The sequence below is a fragment of the Malania oleifera genome, chromosome 7, assembly GCF_029873635.1.
Source record: "Malania oleifera isolate guangnan ecotype guangnan chromosome 7, ASM2987363v1, whole genome shotgun sequence".
Lineage (NCBI taxonomy): Eukaryota > Viridiplantae > Streptophyta > Magnoliopsida > Santalales > Ximeniaceae > Malania > Malania oleifera.
This window is the reverse complement of record NC_080423.1, coordinates 105,400,597-105,419,947: the sequence shown is the minus strand read 5'-3', so window position 1 is coordinate 105,419,947 and position 19,351 is coordinate 105,400,597. Positions and strand designations below refer to the sequence as shown.

The 19,351-nt window shown below is 35.8% G+C and overlaps 1 protein-coding gene across 2 annotated transcripts; it reads right to left on the bottom strand.

Moving 5' to 3' along the window:
• Window positions 1-1,462: 1,462 nt before the first annotated feature.
• LOC131159496 (probable phosphopantothenoylcysteine decarboxylase) lies at window positions 1,463-18,833 on the bottom strand. 2 transcript variants are annotated; one of them, XM_058114454.1, is made up of 3 exons: window positions 18,584-18,833; window positions 4,598-5,003; window positions 1,463-2,033 (listed from the first exon to the last, which is right to left on the bottom strand). In XM_058114454.1, exons 2-3 carry the CDS (start codon window positions 4,940-4,942, stop codon window positions 1,740-1,742), a joined length of 639 nt encoding a protein of 212 aa, XP_057970437.1. In that variant the 5' UTR covers window positions 4,943-5,003; window positions 18,584-18,833; the 3' UTR covers window positions 1,463-1,739. The 2 variants fall into 2 exon arrangements, with proteins under 2 accessions (XP_057970437.1, XP_057970436.1); XM_058114453.1 differs by having other exon boundaries at window positions 4,598-4,945.
• Between the last annotated feature and the right edge of the window lie 518 nt (window positions 18,834-19,351).

Here is a 19,351-nt window from a genome sequence, read left to right as displayed (position 1 = left end):
GAAAACTTAGAAAATAATAAGTTTTCCAAATTTCCTATAGAATTGTTAGAAAACTAAATGAGATTTTATAATTATTCTAAATTTTTAAAAATAGAAAAAAAAAATTCTGGAATTAAACATGTCTTTTGGTGTGATTATGTTCACAAGATTCTTCAAATTTTTTGAAAATGTTAAGGAGGAGACGTAGGAGTGAAACCTCCCAACATATAAGAATCTCATTCTCATCCTCAACCATGGGTATCTTATATTCCCACAGGCATCCCTACTCTTCAAAACTAAAAATTGCCCCTATTATTTTTGTCCATCAAACGTAAATGCATCCAAATAATATAGTCAAATTGCATTGCATATTAAGAAATTACAAGTGTCAAAATAATTAAAGAAGGTAGAATTCCCTTACAAACCATTCAAAATAAATTAAATTCATTATTGTTCTTGTATCGGTCAAATTATGATATGTTCTCTCCTATTAAATATTAAGATTATGTCTGGTTTGCGAAATGCCTATTCCCGAAAATAGATTAGTTTTACTAGGTTAGTTACAATTAGTTATGCAAGAAATTATATTGTTACTATAAAGTAAATGACAATATGAAACATTTTAATTAGAAATAGATAATAAATAACTATTCCTAGATTTCATCATGGGGATGTCTATTCTTTTCTTATTACATGTACAATTGGGCTAACTTTTTATATTAAATTTTCTCTATCACGGTTCATTTTTCTATTGATAGTTATGAATCTCTCATCTAAATTGTTTAATACAAAACATTGTATTCCACGACATTTAGTTATAAATAGCTTTGGTAAGAGAAAATGACTTCCCGAGAAATTAAATGAAAAATTGCTAAATTAATTTATTTCTTGTGTGCATTGATGGAATTGAAATGAACTAAGAGTGAATGTTTTCTAAATAGGATGGATAAAAATTAAGGATCACTTTATAGCAAGAGGTGCCTTCTAAAATCTTTAGCATGAATAGTGAGTGTAAGAAGAGTATATTATATGTGGGGAAAAAGAGAGAATAGGTAGTAGGGGGAGAGAGCAAGGTCTTTTTGTTGAGGTTTAAGGTGTAGCCATGGTGCTGGCAGAGAATGCATGTGGCTCATATTCGGCTTATTTTCTTCTACCTTTTTTGCATCAACTCGTTTATTACTTCAACACATTTCAATCCAAATTGTTGCTTGTGTTTTTTGCTTTACCTTTCTAGAGCTTCACTGTATTTCCTTTTTCTATGTATGTTTTTCTCCAAATATTCTTATCGGGAGTATAGAATTTGAGTTTTAAATTTAAAGACAATATAGTGTAAAATTATACTAAATTTCTTTCTAATTCAAGCAAATATAGAACTTAAATTTCATGTTCTCAAACAGTATCTTTGTGATTTCTTGCCCATCTTTAATCCATTTTGATGTCTCCTTTCTGTTTTCTTCCTGTTTGCATGCATTCTCATCATGTCTTTATTTTCCAAATTATTTACATATATTTATGAATGAATGTATGCATATATTCAGTTGAGTTTCATTACTAGGAATTATACAGCCCGAGGTGACAAACACACCCCCCCAGAGAAAGCCTTAAAACGCCCAGAAGATACAAAAGAAAACCAACCAATAACACCTGAACCACCAAATAACACCTGAAAAAACATGTCCAACACCCACTTAGGAACCTAAAAAACTAAACAAAGCCGAATGATTCTGCTAAACACACCCAATGGCTGGCAGCTGTTTGAATTAACGAACATTACTACCGCTAGGTTGGGCCCGAGACTCCAAGAAGAGCCTTACAGTCGAGTAAATAAGAGAAGGTTCGGCCATTGCACCATTCCCATAGTCTCCACAAGCCAGCCTCTTTGAAACTGGTGGGATTAGCGATATCCCGAGCTCATCAACGGTAATAAGATGCCTTTCAGTGAAAGGATTGGTCCACATGAATGTGTTCATGGCCGGAGCAATGAACAGTGGCTTACTATAGTCCCATGCTCGCACAATGCATGTAAGCAAGTTATCACACAATCCCCCAGCAACCTACAAAGAGACAAGAATTCAGTAAGAAAATTTTTTATATGAACCCAAAAGGAAAAAAAAATCAAGAGAAGATTGAAACGTAAAATGAACAAATTGGGACAAGTTGGCAAGATGGTTTTGAAATCATTTCAAAGATTACGGGATTCTTCCAAAATCTCTTACTGTGAATTACTTCGACATGCATGCATGCATGTGCCCACAGAAAAGAATTCCTGCTCAACATCCCTACACAATTTTACCTCCAGTTTGAAAAAGGAGGCGCCTATATGACCAATCCCATGATTAGTCACCCAGCAAAGATTTACAAGCTCATTGGTCATACTTATTCAAAAAGCTAACCTAGTTATTCTCAATATACAGAATCAAGTCAACTAAAAGTTTGGCTCTCCTAGAAACAGTCTGATGATCAAATTACATGATATCTGGATCAGAGCACAGATATCCGCCAAGACAAAACACAGGACTTCTAACAGGATCATGCATAACAACACTAATTCATGGAAAACTTCAAGAGTCCCAGTTTTTCTTTCAGATCATTAATCACTGAGTGTTCCAAGATCAACAAAAAAAAAAAGATCAGACGGTTGGACAATGACAAACAGAAGAAAGTTTTTATCTTTTTCACGTAAAATTACAACAAAATATCTATGGCTATACAAAACTACTTCCAAACTTGGAATGGGCTAGCAAATTTATTCAATTCAGGGGAAATCCTGGGACCAAAAGCCATGAATTTTTAATTTGTAATGACAATATAATAAAGAATGGGTCTTTTCCTCCTAGCATTTTTTTTCTTCTGTGGGGCCCAGACATTGCATCACACTATTTACAACAATAGTAGTCAAATAGTTGTATAATCCATATCCAGTTTTGGAAAGATCCTTGTTCGGGGAAGGTAGTTTTGTCCGCCTTTTTTGCCTAAGCTCGGGGCAGAATGAGTTCATTTCTTCTTTTGTTGTTGATTCAACTGGTCCTTGCCTTCTTGTGATTCCACTTCCACAAATCGTTAAATGATAGGGAAATGGGAGAACTATCCTCTTTGCTAGTCTTGTTGAATAACTGTCATTTTTCATTTTAGGAGGATATGTGGTCTTGGTCTTTGGATTCTTCGGGGTTTTATTCGTGCAAATCTTTTTGTGATCTTTTTAATAGGTCAAAATTTTATTTTCTGCTCTATAGTTCCATTTGGAAGGCCAAAGTCCTCTTTAAATTAATGCTTTCATCTGATTGGTTGCACTGGATAGAATTAATACAAATAACTTGTTGCAGGTTAGGAGACCTTTGAAGGCTACATCACCAGACATCTGTTCTCTACTTTAATTATTCAGAATCACCGTCGCATTTGTTCATTCATTCTGACTATGCTTGGAGTGTTTGGAATAGGCTATTTGGTATTTTAGGCAAATGTTGGGTAAGTTCTAAGACAGTGCAGGATGTTTTGGCAGCGACTTTTGCTGGATTTGGCAGGAAAAAGGAAAGAGCAACACTTCGGAAATGTGCTTTTCTTGCAGCTTTTTGGGGGTTGTGGATGTTGCATAATGCACGCATTTTTCTAGGGAAGAAGTTCATTCAGGTGCTGGTTTGAGAAAAGATACATTATTTGGCTTCCCTTTGGTGTGTGGGGCAAGGGAATTTTAAGGGGGTGAGAATTTTAGATATTCAGCGTGATTGGTGGTGTGTGTTGGAGTGTTAGTTTGTGACGGTTTTTTTCTCCTGTTCTTTATCCTGTAGGTTGCTCCTTTGTGTTTTTTATCTAGATTTTCCAGACTTTGTTAAGGAGATGTCTTATTCTCCTAGATGTATATTCATATTCTCTTAATGAATTCTTCTTTTATTATCCAAAATAAATAAATTGTGCTGTGGCCTGCATTTGCTTTGTATGGAAAAAAAAAATAAAAATAAAAACATAAAAGCAAAACAAAAAACAAAACAAAATATTGCTCTCTATCCCAAAAAAAAAAAGCAACAGAAACAAAGTGTTCATATTTGTAACATAAGAGTATTTTAATTGCTTTTCCTATGCTAATTTGAAAATACAGTGTTTTCAGGATCTCTGGAAAATATATAACTTTTTTATCAGCCTGTCATGGTTTTACACTCCAGAAATGACCAAGTTTTTCTATCACAGCATATCCAGAGGACCAGGGGCTTAATTGCAGTAGCACAACTGCTCCATCGATTCTCCACGAATGAGCGAATGAAAAAGCCATAAAAAGAAGCATATAAGCATTTTCCATTCCTTTACTCTCTGAGAAGCAAATGCAGGCCACAGTATAAATTCCCAAACCATAGGTTATGTAACTATTCAAGTGCAGTGTAGTGTCCTAAATAGTCTGATATCTGTGGGCCCCAAATAGAAGAGGCCTGGGTTCAAAAACTCTTGAGGGGAGTTTTAATTTATAAGTGATGTTAGGGTATGTGCAAATCAACCCCCAAATCTAAATTTATTTAAATAGGAACAAAAAAACATGCCGTCATGCAATGCCAACTCTACTTTCCTGTAGTCAAAGATAAAACAAGTACGCTAGTCAGGCAGAAACTTCACAAAATAACACATGTATCACCTTGGCAAGTGTGTTTGCTGACAATGGGGCAATAACCATGATATCAGCCCACCTACGAAGCTCGATGTGCAGCACACCATCACCTATTTTTGACCAACTGGACCATTCATCCTCATCAGTGTAAAGTATTACATCCTTAGGGAGTGATGTTCTATCAATGAAATGTAAAGCCGCCCTCGTGGCTACAGCTTTAACTTCAGCCCATTCAGAAAAACAATGGCATAGATGTCCAAACTTCATAGCAGCAACACTTCCGCTAGCAGCAAGTAGAATCCGAGGTTTCCTCAAAGCAATATTTAGTTGCATTGGATCCCTTTCAGTGCCTACAGGTTCAGAGTATGCCATATCCTATTCCGGGAAAAAATGAAGTCAACTAGTACCCCAATTCACAGAAGATGCCAATATCCTAAGTAAAACATGCACAGCACACTTTGTATTAACAGAAAATCATCGTAATAATCTATCCAGATAACAACTTAAGAACTTGCACAATTAGTTGACGAATGACAAATTAACCAAATTTATAATCAAATTGTGTCTTGGAGTGTGGAGTTTTGAGCCCTGGAAATGGCAGTCTAGAATTCAACAAACCTCAATACAACTTTGTATTGCGTTTTGTCCAAATCTATACAAATCCAAGGCCAGAACTGATGCACCCAGACAATGTCAGAATGCCATCATGAAAGAATTAGGTATACAAACATAAAACAAATCAATGTGAAGTATGCACTGCCTTGCACTAACCAGTCAAATACCCAAACAAAACAAGGATGCATAAAAGTATTTCTGCCTCATTTATGACTATACATGAGGCAAATTTACACATTCAATTATGATTAATCTTCCATTGCATCTCTATGAATGCAGTTGAAAATGGTAAATTTTGTACAAAAAATAACAACTAATTACTAGAAAATTTGTACGAGAAATAAAAACTAATTATGAATATGGAAATACATAGACCACTATTCATTGAAGACCCACACAAATACTAGCCCTGACTTGAGCAAAAAAAATCTCAAACAAAACAACAAATCCCCAAATTCATGCTCTCGTGCAGGTTCAAAAAGACAAAAACCCCCCAAACAATGTAGTCAATAGATATGTACAGTGAAATGATGCAGACACACCACACGACAATTAAAACACCCAATGCTTCCAACTCCAAAAGTCAACTTCAAGTGAACACACCCATCTATACATAGTCCTAAAATTTGTGTTTTCCAAAATAAATAACTGGAAATAAAATACATCTTTTTACAGAAAACAGAATCTTAAGAGACTCAAAGGCTCACCTTGAGGCTTACCTCAAGACAAGGCATATGCCTAAAAAGCCTCTAGTTCAGTCCAAAATACCAAATCCCAAAAATGAGGCATGCCTAAAATGCCTTGAGGCTCTCAATTACACTAAAACCTATGGAATAACACGTATGAATTCAGGTCTAAACTACCAAATCCCAAAAAGGTCACTGCATTACACATTGAGGCTTACACACTGTACAAAAGGCAAGCCTTTTGCGCCTTCTAAGTTTAGGCTTACACATCTTTAGTGTGTGGATCTCAACCAAGATATTAAAAATCAAGATATCAAATTAAATTCTATGTGTGTGTGTGTGTGTGTGTGTGAGAGAGAGAGAGAGAGAGATTTATACATATTTCATGAAAGTAACAAAAATACAGGGGTCATATTATGATTTATTAGAAAGTCAAAGATCAAATGGTTTTACGACACTAAAGAAAAATTCCAATTCTAGTAAAGTCTTAAAAATAATCATCTCTCAGTATAATTTTATAAATTTCTTTGGGTCATGTTAATATACTCCCTAACTGAGGTAGCTAAATTACCATCAACTCCAAATAGTTGATTTTTACCAAAAATAAAAAATATCAAGTTTAAAATTAACATCCATGCAAAAATGGAAGTGTGAAGATATACATATAGTTACAGCAGCTATAAGAATAGTAAATATAAGAGTAATTAAGTAGGAATGATAAAGCAAATACTGACACAAATGACTTGAACTGTGCACAAGTGTACCAAAATACGATCTCAATTTTCAATTTTTTACCAATACATTAAGTTGCTTTTGCGTTTACCTAAACAAGAACTCAATTAAACAAAGACCAAAGATATTTCTACACTTCAATACCATTGTAAAACCCTCCAATTCTAGCAAAACTTAAAAGGTCAAGGACCTTGTCCCTCAAGATATTGCTACAAATGAGATTGAAACCACTTTGTCAACTAATGTATTAATGTTTCAAAAGAACAGGGAAAAAGAAAGTAGAAACTCAAAAAAGAATTTCCAAACATGTATGTGGAAATGCATGACTGTTTCTTGGGCGATAAATGCGTCACCATAAGAACTTACTACCTCCAACTTTTAAATTTATTAATCACAATGTATTTATTTTGTCAAATAATTGATATGCAAAAAGAAAATGTTATTATCCAATTAGCATATAAAATCACTATTCATATTCTTTCCAGCCATAAATCAAAATGTGATTATCAGAAGAAATATTATTATGATTATGGCATATCTTATGGAAGTTAAACTAGATGGAGCAGGACTAGGTAACAGTGGTTTCCTGCTCCTTGAATGCTGCCAGGCAAAGTGGAAAATCCTTGGATCCGTGGAATCCCCCGCTCTACTATAGTAAGGGTATCTAGCCACACGCTGGCAGAGATAACTACAATGATATCTAACTTAAGTACCCACTTTATATACAAAATATCTAATTCATTCAAAGAAATATTTTAACAAACACATCCTCTACAAACATACAGAAGCTTTCTAACCCCCAATCTGATCAAGTAACATTTTCACAAACACATTCTCTACAAACATATAGAAGCTACCCACCCAATCAAGAATTTTGAAGCCTAACTAGAAGAAAGCAAAACAAGCACCAAAACAAAACAATAAACAATTAAAAAAAAGAAATAAAAAAAGAGCATGTTACCTCGTAAACATGGAGCAATTGAAAGATATAAGTTATATGGCAATGTTTACGAAATACAGCACTTCACCTAATTCTTCATCACAGAAAATTCATGAAATTTTTCTTAAAGACTAGAAAACAAACTTAGAGCAGCCTACTAACAGAATTTAATCAAATACTTCGTGAAGCGACTTATCTCAAAAAGAAAATCAATACTTCAATTAGTAAGAAAAAGGGAGTGTGTGCATAAGAAAAAAATAACAATGTTTTTTTTTTTTTGCTTTCTTTACCACGATACCTGCAAAATATCAGCCTTAAGATTTCTAGAGCTTCTTCATCCTCCATTTCAGAGGCACTGCCTCCTCCAAAATCAGTTACTCTCTCAACTTGAGGACTACTTTAATTAGGGATTAACAGAAGATGAAGACTTTGGCATTTCTAGCTTCAACATTTTGTCCATTTTTGCATCCCCCCCCCCCCCCCCCTCTTTGTCTTTTGAAGGGAAAAAAAATGGCTTCACTGTTCATCCAACACTGCTTACTTCTTCTAATATCATTCTTCATTCAACCTAACCTCTATTTTTGTTCTGTATTTGAACAGATGACCTGGACTCGGTCCCAGATATTCATTTCCAATTTTTCATCCTTATCCATTTACATTAAAGTGGCTTTTCATAAACAATTCTTGGCAATACAGAAATTACATGTATTAGAAGAAAAAATGCAGAATTAAAAAATAAAAAAAAACACACACACACACACACAATCATACCAGTCCATGGATCAGATTTATCAAATTTTGGGTTAGAGATTTGAGGGAGGGAGAGAGCAACTCCAGGATGGAGCTTCGAAGGAGGGGAGAGAGCAGCTCTAAGGGAGGCGGGGTGAGCAGCTCTGGAGCTTCAAGGGAGGAGGAGAGATCAGCGCTGGAGCTTTGAGGGTGGAGGGGGGATCAGCTTAAGGGAGCTTTGAGGGAGGGGGAGAAGGGAAAGGGATTGGAAATTGGGGACTCAAATACATGGGTAAATAATGAATTTGAAATACACAAATTTTGGGGAGTGAAACTCACCCTAAATTTCACTCAAATTCAAATACACCCTTCCAAGTGCGATCCCAAACAGGGTATCACATTTGAACTTCCCAAATTCAAATACATCTTCTCAAATTCAGGTTCCCAAACAGACCATTGAATACAAGTTAGCATTTTTAACTGGCTAACAACTAATAGGTGAAGTTTTTGGGGTTTCGGGAGGGCCAGAGAAAGGATATTTTGGGACTACTTTTTTTACAATCTTGTGGTCGCTTGGGTTGGAGAATGCTAGAGTTTATAAAGATCAGAAGACTTCTCCAGAATTGCTTCTTTTTGGGCTCATTCTTGTGGGGTTTTGGGGGTAATTTTGCTGTCCGATATTGGAAGGGATTGGAAGGCGGCTCTGATGTAATTTGTTACCTTTTTGGTGCTTTTTTCTTGGGGGATTTCTTGTCCTCATTTCATTTTAATTATGTTTTCTTTTCAATAGATTTGATTTATTATCCTAAAAAAAATGGCTAACAATAACATCGATAACAAACCAAGCATTAAGTCTCACTAGGTAGGGTCAAATACATATAAATCCTTTTCTACCAATTTACACGATAGAAAATTTCCTTTGCCAATTTCAGGGCTCTTAAATCCTCACTCATTATCTCATTCCACGTTATTTTAGGTCTAATCCTACCCCTTCTACTGCCCCTAACAGTAATTTGCTCACTCCTCCTCATCAATGCACTATTTGGACTATGTTCTAGATGCCCAAACAATCTAAGTCATCCTACCCTTATCTTATGTACTACAGGAGCTATGCCTAGTTACCACAAATATATTTGTTCCTTAATTTATCTTTTAACATTATATCACTCATCCACCTTAACATTCTCATTTCAACAACTTCTACTTTTTGCATATGTTATTTCTTGGTTATCAAACATTCAAATCCATATAGTATAGCAGTCTTCAACCATCCCATAAAACTTTCCTTTTACAATTTTAAGCGTATTCTACAATCACACAACATGCCTAAAGCACTTCTCCATTTTACCCAACCTACTTTATCTCCATGTATCACATCTTCTTCAACTTCTCCTTCAGCTTGCATAACAGATCCAAGCTATAGAAACCTACTAGTGCTTTTGGTTTCTTGTTCATCATGTTCAATAATTTCTTCAATATTTGTCCTACTATGAATAAAATTATATTCTATCTTATTTCTCTACTTATCCTAGAACCTCTAGATTCTAAAGCTTCTCTCCATGATCCTAACTTAGACTCTACAACACTCCTATTTTCATCAATCAAGAAAATATCATCTACAAACAACATACACCATGGAACTTTATTTAGGATTCTCCTAGTAAGTTCATCCATCACTAGTGTAAAACATAAGGGGTCCAAGCAGATCCTTGATATACACTTATTGTGATTGGGGAAAAAGTAGTTATTAGAAAATTTATCCAAAAAATAAGAACTCATTATGAATTTGGAAATATTAAAAACCACTATCTATAGTAGAGCCACACAATTGCTAGCCCTGACTTGAACAAGGAAAATCTCATATAGAACAACAAATCTCAAAATCCATGCTTGTGTGCAGGTTCAAAAAGATAGAAACCTCTTAAACAATATGACCAAAGTGTGGTAGTCAATAAATTTGTACAATGAAACGATGCAGGCACACGACATGGTAAAAAGACTAAAAACCCTACAATTCAAATACCCAATGTTTTCCAAATCCAAAATTCAACTTCAAAGTGATCACACCAATATAAAGTCCTAAAATCTATGTTTTCCAAAATAAATAACTGGAAATAAAATATTTTGTATAGAAGATAATGTTTTAAAAGGCACAATTGAGGCTCACCTTAAGGCTTGCCTCAAGTTGAGGGATGCCTAAAATGCCTTGAGGTTTAAGTCTAAAATCAAATCCCAAAAAAGTTTACCCATTACACATTGAGGCTTAGCATTGTACAAAAGGCACACCTTTGGTGCCTTATAAGTTTTAAGTCGAGGCTTATACATTTTGGGTGTGTGAATTTCAAGTCAAATTTGACTGGAAAATTTTACCTACATGTATATATGAAAGCAATATCATAATATAAGTTGATTTTTGACATCATGAACCTCAACCTCTCCAAAATAATTGAGAGTTACATCTTAGATCTTGAAAATAATTCGAATCTTGTAATGTTATAGCCGTCTCCTAACATAATTTACTTCATGAATTCAGATTAACATTTTTAAATGGCTAACTAATTATCAAAAAAAATTGCACAAAATATAAGAACTAATATGAATCTAGAAACATTACAAACCACTACATATTGAAGAGCCACACCATTAATGGCCCTGACTTGAACAAGGAAAATCTCATACAAAACAACAAATCTCAAAATCCATGCTCTTGTGCAGGTTCAAAAAGACAGGCATCTCTCAAACAATATGACTAGAGCAGGGTGGTCAAATGATTCATCTCATGAAATGATGCAAATGCACCACAAGGTAAAAACTGTACAATTCAAATACCCAGTGCAGCCAACTCCAAAAGACAGCTTCAATATGATCTTACTCATTTAAATAAAGTCCTAAAATCCCTATGTTTTCCCAAAATAAATAACTAAAAATTTTCATTTTTAAAAAAATATATATATATATAATAGAAAATAATGTTCTAAAAGGCTCAATCAAGGCTCACTTCAAGATAACGTATGCATAAAACGCCTTGAGGCTCAATTTAAAACACCAAATCCTAAAAGCCTCAAAACGAGGCATGCCTAAAATGACTTAAGGCTTAGTCTAAAATATCAAATCCCAAAAAGGCCTGCACATTACACAAGCTTACACACTGTACAAAAGGCACGCCTTTTGTGCCTTCTAAGTTAAGGCTTACGCATTTTGGGTGTGTGAATCTCAAGTTAGATTTGACAAGAAAAATTTAACTACATGTTTATATGATAGGAATATCATAAATAAGTTGATTTTTGAAACTCTTGAACACCTTTCTAAAATAATTGAGAGTTACATCTTGCATCTGAAAATAATTTGAACTTTGTAGCATTAGAGCTATCTCTTGGCATGATTTATTTGCGCTGCGCTTGGGAGCATGGATTTCGGACCTTGGATTTGGATTTGGATGAATTTGGACAAATTTCAATAAAATTTTATATTAAATCTTATCCAAATCTGATACAAATCCAAATCTAAAGTCTCTCCAAACATAGGGTTAATGAATGTTACCATTTTTAAATGGCTAATTCAAGTTCACAAATTATATTTAATTATGTTTTATTTGTAATTTTCTTAATACAAATAATTAAGAATATTTTTTAAAATATTCGTAATTTATTTACATATTTTTATCTAAGAATAGAATTTTCAAAATACTTATGCCTCAACGCCTTAAGGCTTACATCTCGCCTCTTAAGAGTTAAAATACCTCACATTGCACCTTCGCCTTTTAAAAAATTGATTACAAAAATTAAAAATATTTATAAATTTCTAAAAAAAAAACTTCATCAATTAGAAAGAAGAATATTCAATAATGAGGATAAATAAAGACTACAACAAAACAACAAAGCCTTCCCATTCCATTTAGACATCCTCAAAATCCAGGGAGCAACCTGCACTAACGCCCAAAGAGATGACAAGTATTGAATCCTATCCCAGAGCACATTTGAAGACAGCTTCTTCCCATTAAAAATTCGTGAATTTAGCTCCATCCAGATCCCCCACATAACTGCAAAGAGCACACACACTTCCACAAAGCTGCAGCAGCATCCCTCTTCCCAATCCCAATAAAAGAAACAATCAAAAATTCATCCACCATCTTCAAACAGCCTACTCCACATACCCTAAGAAAATGGATGGTGCAGAAATATATGAGGTACTGTTTTTGACTGCCTTAAAAGGCCTCCTACTCTGCAACACATTGTTAGTGTTTACTCTATTAAGAGCCACCAGCCAAACAAAATCTTTGATCTTAGGAGGAAACTTTGACTCCCAAACAGAATGATGATGGATAAAAGGCACAATAGACAAGATAAGGTAAACAAAAAAGGGCATACAGGAGAATTCACCCCAGAACCTACTCCCTAGCATCCCTCCTATTAGAAACCTGGCCTCCCCCGAACACACGGCGCAAAAAAGCAAGCTCCTCCAACTCCCTAACATTTAGACCTCTTCTAAGATATAAATCCCAATAAACTCTAGAGCTGTCATGAGTCAAAAAAGAAGAAATAGAGGTATTATGAACTGACAAGAAATGATAGAGATATCATGATTCATAATATCCTAAATTCCTGAAAAGATGAATATTGCTTCCAAACTGGATTGCAATCACTATCAACAGAACATGAAAAACGCTTGATCTGTCTTAAAGCCCTATTTCTGGGCCTGGGATTTTATATTTCTCTAATCGAAGTTTTCTATGGATGGGCCACCCACTACACAAACAAGAATTGACCTTGACTGAGAAACAATTCTATGGGACCTTAGGGTAACCCTGCTATGCATTGCTAGTTCCCTGCACTTAATAGGCCTCGATTAAATAAAACCCATTCAATAATTCACCCAAATAGAATGTAAAGGAGAGAGCACCTGGCCCACTCCAATAGATCCTTGATCCAAGCCCAGACCCACCTGAGTCATCTTCCCCCGATGCTATAACTCGTAGAAACTCTAACAACAGACTCTCTTTCACCCCCACCACCTAATTCTCACCCCAAAACTGCATCATTTTTTTTATAAGAAAAAGAATTATATTAACAGCAGAAGCAGAAAGTACAGCGAAGGGAGAACAAGATGTCCTCCTTGAAACAGCATCATGCCATCATAGTCGAAACATTGGCCACCATTCTCGGAGGGTGATGGCCAAACAACACTCTTCACCCCACCTAAAACCTTTCTTCACATCCGACAGCAACTGCTGCACATGCCCCTATGCTTCTCAGAGTCTGCAAAAGATTTCAACCCTAAGCAATATCTCCCCACTAAAAACATTCAACCCTTAAGAATGAAGATGGACTTCCCTTTCCCCTTCAAACTCCACCCTAACCTGAAGAACTGCACACTTCTTGTCAATCCATGTTCTATCCAACACCAGAATTTTCCAGATCTATTCAACGGAGAAAATCGCTCCAAACACAAAAAAAAGCTTAAGACGGTCTCTCAAAAAACCACCAAGCAGCCATTAACAAGACCCTAATCCATTGATTCACTAGAGGATTTCACTCCAACTAGGAAACAAAATTGACTCACTCAATCTTCTCCAGATCGAAAGACTTGTCACCAATCAGGACTATTTTCTGATGAAGACACATCCGCCATTGAAAATCATGGCCATGAGCAGTGACATCACCGAGAGGGTAGGCAGAGAGAGAAGCTTGAACATGAGCATCATGGTCCCCCCTCTCTCTCTTCTTCTTATTTTTCTTCTTCTTCTTCTTCATGCTTAACTTCATTGACACCAATTATTCAAGTGTCTCCGTGTAATTATTGGAATAATATTTTTTCTCTGGATAAACATGGAGGCCCACTGGCTTGCACTATACGCAAGAGTTAGCCTATTCCCCAGCCCGAACATCAACCCTTTTCTTCCCAATATTTGAACTCAGGACCTCCAAAATAAATGTCCATGATCAAACACAGATACCCAATGATCAAACCAGTTATCCCTAGGTGATGTTAATCTGCATATACGAATAGTTAGAGAGTAGCTAGTGTAGTGAAAGACCTTAAAATCATCAGATTATGGTAATATTACACTGCATAGAATGTACTGTGTGCTGCCTACTTCAGCACTACTGCACAGGCTCATCCGTGCACTGTGCTTGAGTTTTTGCTGCCCTAACGTTCGAGTTTCTATTGCACAAATGTATTAATCAACCCGGGCATCCAGTATGCAGGAAAATTCATGAAATAGATTTATCTGCATATATGAATGAGATATTCATTCCAATAATCCATTCTACTTTGATTTGTATTTGCGTATAAAATAATTTCTCTAGAATGTATTTGTTAATTTGAAAATTTGAAGGTACTTTTCTAAAAATTAGAAATCATTTTATCCCACCATTATACACACTAAACATGGGAATGCGAATGAGAATGGAAATGGTCATTCCATTCTAGTGTAATTCAGTGTTAGCAACCAAAAAATGGAACGGGAATGGGCATTCCATTCTCCAGTCCATCCAATTCCTATTCCATTCCATTCTTGCATACCAAACAAGGCATAGACAGTCAAATGGAGTTAGAGAGTGAGTTTGAGCTCGTCAGGGATTTTGACTTAAATTATCTTAAATGCCCTATTTGGACTTCGTGGGTATCTTATTCCAGGGAATGAGATTACTACCTCACGCAAATATTTTTATTCCATTCACTATCAGGATTCTTGTGAATATGGGATTGCAAAGTTTGGCATGGCTATTCTAATGTTGTTTCAATAATATTACCACAATACCCTCAACTTGTAATGACAATACCCTCATCTTCCAAGATTGCCTAAGGAAAATACAAACGTTGACTACAAATGTTCTGGGGCCCAATATTCTCAAGGAATACAAGATGTCTGCCACATAGAATTTCTAATAGTAACATTAAAGACGACATTTTGGGAATCCTAGTAGATTTAGATATCTTGGATCTATTATGCAAGTTGATGAGGAAATTGATGAAGATGTAGTACATAGGATTAAAACAACTTTGGTAAAATTGAAGAGTGCATCAGGTGTGTTGTGTGATCATAGAATACCCTTAAAATTAAAAGGAAAATTTTATAAGACGGTTATAAAGCCGGCTATACTTCAGGGTTCAGAATGTTGGACAACTAAGAACAACATGTACAAAAAGTAAAAGTTGATGAAATGCGAATGTTAAGGGGGATGAGTGGTTTAACATTAAAAGATAAAGAACGAAACGGGCATATACACAATAATCTAAGCATAGCACTGATTTAAAACAAGACAAGGAAAGGGCGGCATAGATGGTTTGGGAATTTGAAATGCAGACTTAGTAGAGCACCTGTAGGGAGGAGTGAGTTAGCTATTGTTTCTGACATAAGAAAGGATAGGAGGGGTAGGCCCAAAACAACTTCAAGCAGGGTAGTGACGAAGATTTAATAACCCTTAATCTAATAAAGGAAAACGCTCTCGATCGAGTGAATTGGCGAAAAAGAATTCATGTAGTCGACCCCACCTATTGGGGACTTAAGGATTGTTGTTGTTGTTATTGTATTTTGGGAATCCTGGTAAGAACTCAAATCCCTGCTGCTGCCAGCAGTCTCTATGCCTACAACATCATGAAGCCTTCTTCTCCACTGCTTCTGCCTACCACAGCAACATTGAGATACTAAAATGGTTGTCTGCTTAGAAGTAGATCCTGTACGTCCTTAAAAGCTTTTTAGGCATCTCAAGCAATCAAGACTGGGACATTTGGATGCCGAAGCATAATAGTTGAAAAGTCTAAAATTTCCATTTTTAGAGTTATTCTCCTGATGTAAAGTCCCTAAAATCTTGATTTAAGATGCTTAAATTTGCTTCCCAACCCCTACACCCTTACTTGCCCATAGGGTGATTTCGTTTTAGGGTTTTTAGATAATTGCATGTTATGCATGCTTTTTTTTTTAGATAATAAAAGAAAGTGTATTAGATTGAGAAAGAGAAGTTACAATGGAAGGGGACAAGAAATCTGCCAAAAAATAAAACATAAAAAAGAAAAAAGAAAAAAACAATTAAAAAAAAATAAGCAAGAAGAGCAATTAACAAAGATAACCCCTTCTCAATCCCTTTTTATCATTATTCACCAAGCACTTAAGATTTACTAGCTCTCCCACTGACCCTTCTTTGCTTTGTACTTACCCCTAACAAAACACACTTCCACTCCTCCAGCATGTTAACTTTTTAAGGTTCTGGATAAACTGCTTTATGTGTTAATCATTGCGCTTTTCTTGTCATTAGGATCGAGGACGAGCCATACCAATTAGAGTTACACCTGATCACAGTGCCTTACCGCCAGCTTTTTGTATAACAATCATTCTTTCAGTTTAGTAGTTGATGGCCTATATTATTCTAAAACATTAAGTTGATAGCTGCTGGTGGGAAAGTGCCTTTGGTAAATTGTGTAAAAGGAAAAATTCATACTGTTCAACAATGTCATATGATTGTCGAATTTTAGCAGGATAGCATATATTGTATATCGTTTTCTGCCCCTTTTGAACAAGAATGGTGCCACGTGGTGCAGCAGACCTAGGTGTTTGATAAGGCAGAAAAGTGCACACCAAAGTTGTTACAATTGGGATTCTAAGTGGGATCTTTGGAGGGGGCTGCAGGATTGAATCATAGAATCAGATCGAGAATCGTAAGATTCTACTATCAATGTAAAATAAATATTAAAAAATTATGTGTGGAACTTTATGATAAGTCTTAATGCTAAAAACTTGATTAGTAACTTAGTGAGTATAAGAAGTTAAAAATACAATAATGAGTTCAAACAATAAAAAGAAGAAGATGAAGAAGAAGAAGAAGAAGAAGAGGAAGAGCAAGAAAAGAAAGAAAATTAGTAGGAAAATAGTGCCCACTGTTGATTCTTTTCGAGAAGCAGATCTGTTTTGAAGCTCTGCTAGGCCTGCTGGCTAGGCTCCTTTCTTTGCTGCTGCTGATCAAACAACAAGAAACTCTGTGTTGAAGAGGACGGAGGTGTTCTTGTCGAACACCAAAAAAGGAAGAGGACAATAGGCTGAGTTCTTGTCCAGCACCAAGAACTCTGGTTGTCGAACACTAAAGAACTGCTGAACAAACAGCAAGACTGCTGGCTGCTGCTGATCGAACACCAGTCATCAGATGGAGGGCTCTCTGGTTTTCAAACGAAAGAGAAATTCAGGTACTGGGTTGCTAAACTTCAATGAGTATAGGACAGAGGTCAGGCGTCAAACTCCAGGGAAGTCAAGTGCAGTTTCTATTGAATCTGTTGATTAATGGGAGGCTGAGAGCTATTTTGCCCCAGTTTTTGAAGTCTTTGGACCAGACATAAACCTTTTGGGGCCTTTGGACAAATAAAAACATGTATTGGGCTATATTATTTAAGCCCAAAAAGGGGGTAAAAGAAAAACAATCCAGGTAACAAAGTAGGATCCGTACAATTCTACAATTCTACCTATTCTTTTACGATTCTACCTCAATTCTACTTGATTCCGATTTTTCTTGTGACTTGGAACGTTTGGACAAATCTGGATCATAGAATCGTACGATTCTACAATCCAGGTTGCAATTTTAATAACAATGCTATATACTAAAAATATCAAGTATTACTGAATAGTTAGAATTCAATAGGCAAATTTCAACCAAATCCTTTCGACTTGTAGCGTGTTTTGGAAATAGATATTTTACTTCTTGTTTGAAGATGTTCATCCTCTCAAATTAATGACCACACATGGAGCTCATTCATAATTCTCCTGCATCTTTGGAGCTCTTGATTGAGCTGCCTATACACCTGGCAAAGAGCTTCATGCTCGATACACTAACCAAAGCTTCTAATTTACCATCTGCTCCCATTCACATACAAGAACCCACATTTACACCATCCAAGAGGTCGATTTAAGACTAGTGGAATCTCTATGCAACATCTAAACGGTTTATAACCAAATGAAAACTTAGTGCCAAGAAACCTCCTAGAGAAATTAATATAGAGAATCCTCAGGTCTCAAGATTCCACCCATACAAAGCAGAAAACCCACTTCAAGAGCAGGTTCGCCTATAAGAAGATTTCATGACTAATTCAAACCAGAAACTGGAACCTAGAACTATAGGAAGAGGACTTGGATTTAACTATTTAGTGTTATTACGCTTCGTTAGTCCAACATTTTACGCGGACGAATTAGAGAGATCGTGCTCAAATCATCCAATGAGAGATCTTCGATAGGGAAGGTCGAACCAAAGAAGATGAATGTAGGTGGGTGTGTGTGTGTGTGTGTGAGAGAGAGAGAGAGAGAGACAGAGGGAAGATGGGACGCACCTAGGGATTGTCGAGCGAGACAAGAGTAAGAGAGGTTTCGCCTGTGGCGGCAGTGGCGCTACGAAGAGCGACGAGAGAGCTTGTCACGGAGCGATAAAAGAGCTCTTCGCCTGCGGCAGCAGTGGCGCCACGGCGGCTGTTCTGTGGTAGAAGCGGGAATTTCGTTTGGTTTCGTTTTCGCAGCCGAGTGAATGAGGGGTTTCCGCAGGCGAGGGAATGTGGCGTTTTGAGTGCGTTCCATCTAAGTATAATAATAAATAACAAATAAATAAAGGGCGGCAAGGCAAAAGCAACCGCGGCTAACGAATTGATTATTGTAAAAGTTTTGACATTTTTGTTGTTAAATGATACCCAAACAAAAAATAATGGGAAATAAAGTTGAAAAAAAATCTAACTATTCATAGATGCTATTTATTCAATAATGGTACTATCTTCAAACTTATTTACTAAATTGAGTAAGTCAGTTTAACAGTTTGCCAACTAAATAAGTTAAGTTAAAATATATTAGATTTATTAAAATTGTGAGTTGCCTTTAATTGATGGTGTTATGTAAATTTTATACTTTTGTTGTTAATACACAATAACATAGTGGTAAATAAGGTTGTAAAATGAATTGAATCAGTCATGGGCTACTCATGACTCAATTCAATAATGACTCTTTCAAATTCATTTATTAAATTATAATAAGTCAAACTCAAACTCAAATTTTAAGATTGTTAATTAAACGAATCGAGCTCAAGTTGAAACATACTAGGTCTGCTCGCTTTG

What these genes read in the sequence shown, in the direction of transcription:
- LOC131159496 (XM_058114454.1), bottom strand. Translation starts at nt 4,942, where the DNA reads ATGGCATACTCTGAACCTGTAGGCACTGAAAGGGATCCAATGCAACTA. An exon ending in CAGCAAACACACTTGCCAAG is followed by an intron (nt 2,034 to 4,597) that starts GTGATACATGTG and finishes GTCTCTTTGTAG; the next exon opens with GTTGCTGGGGGATTGTGTGA.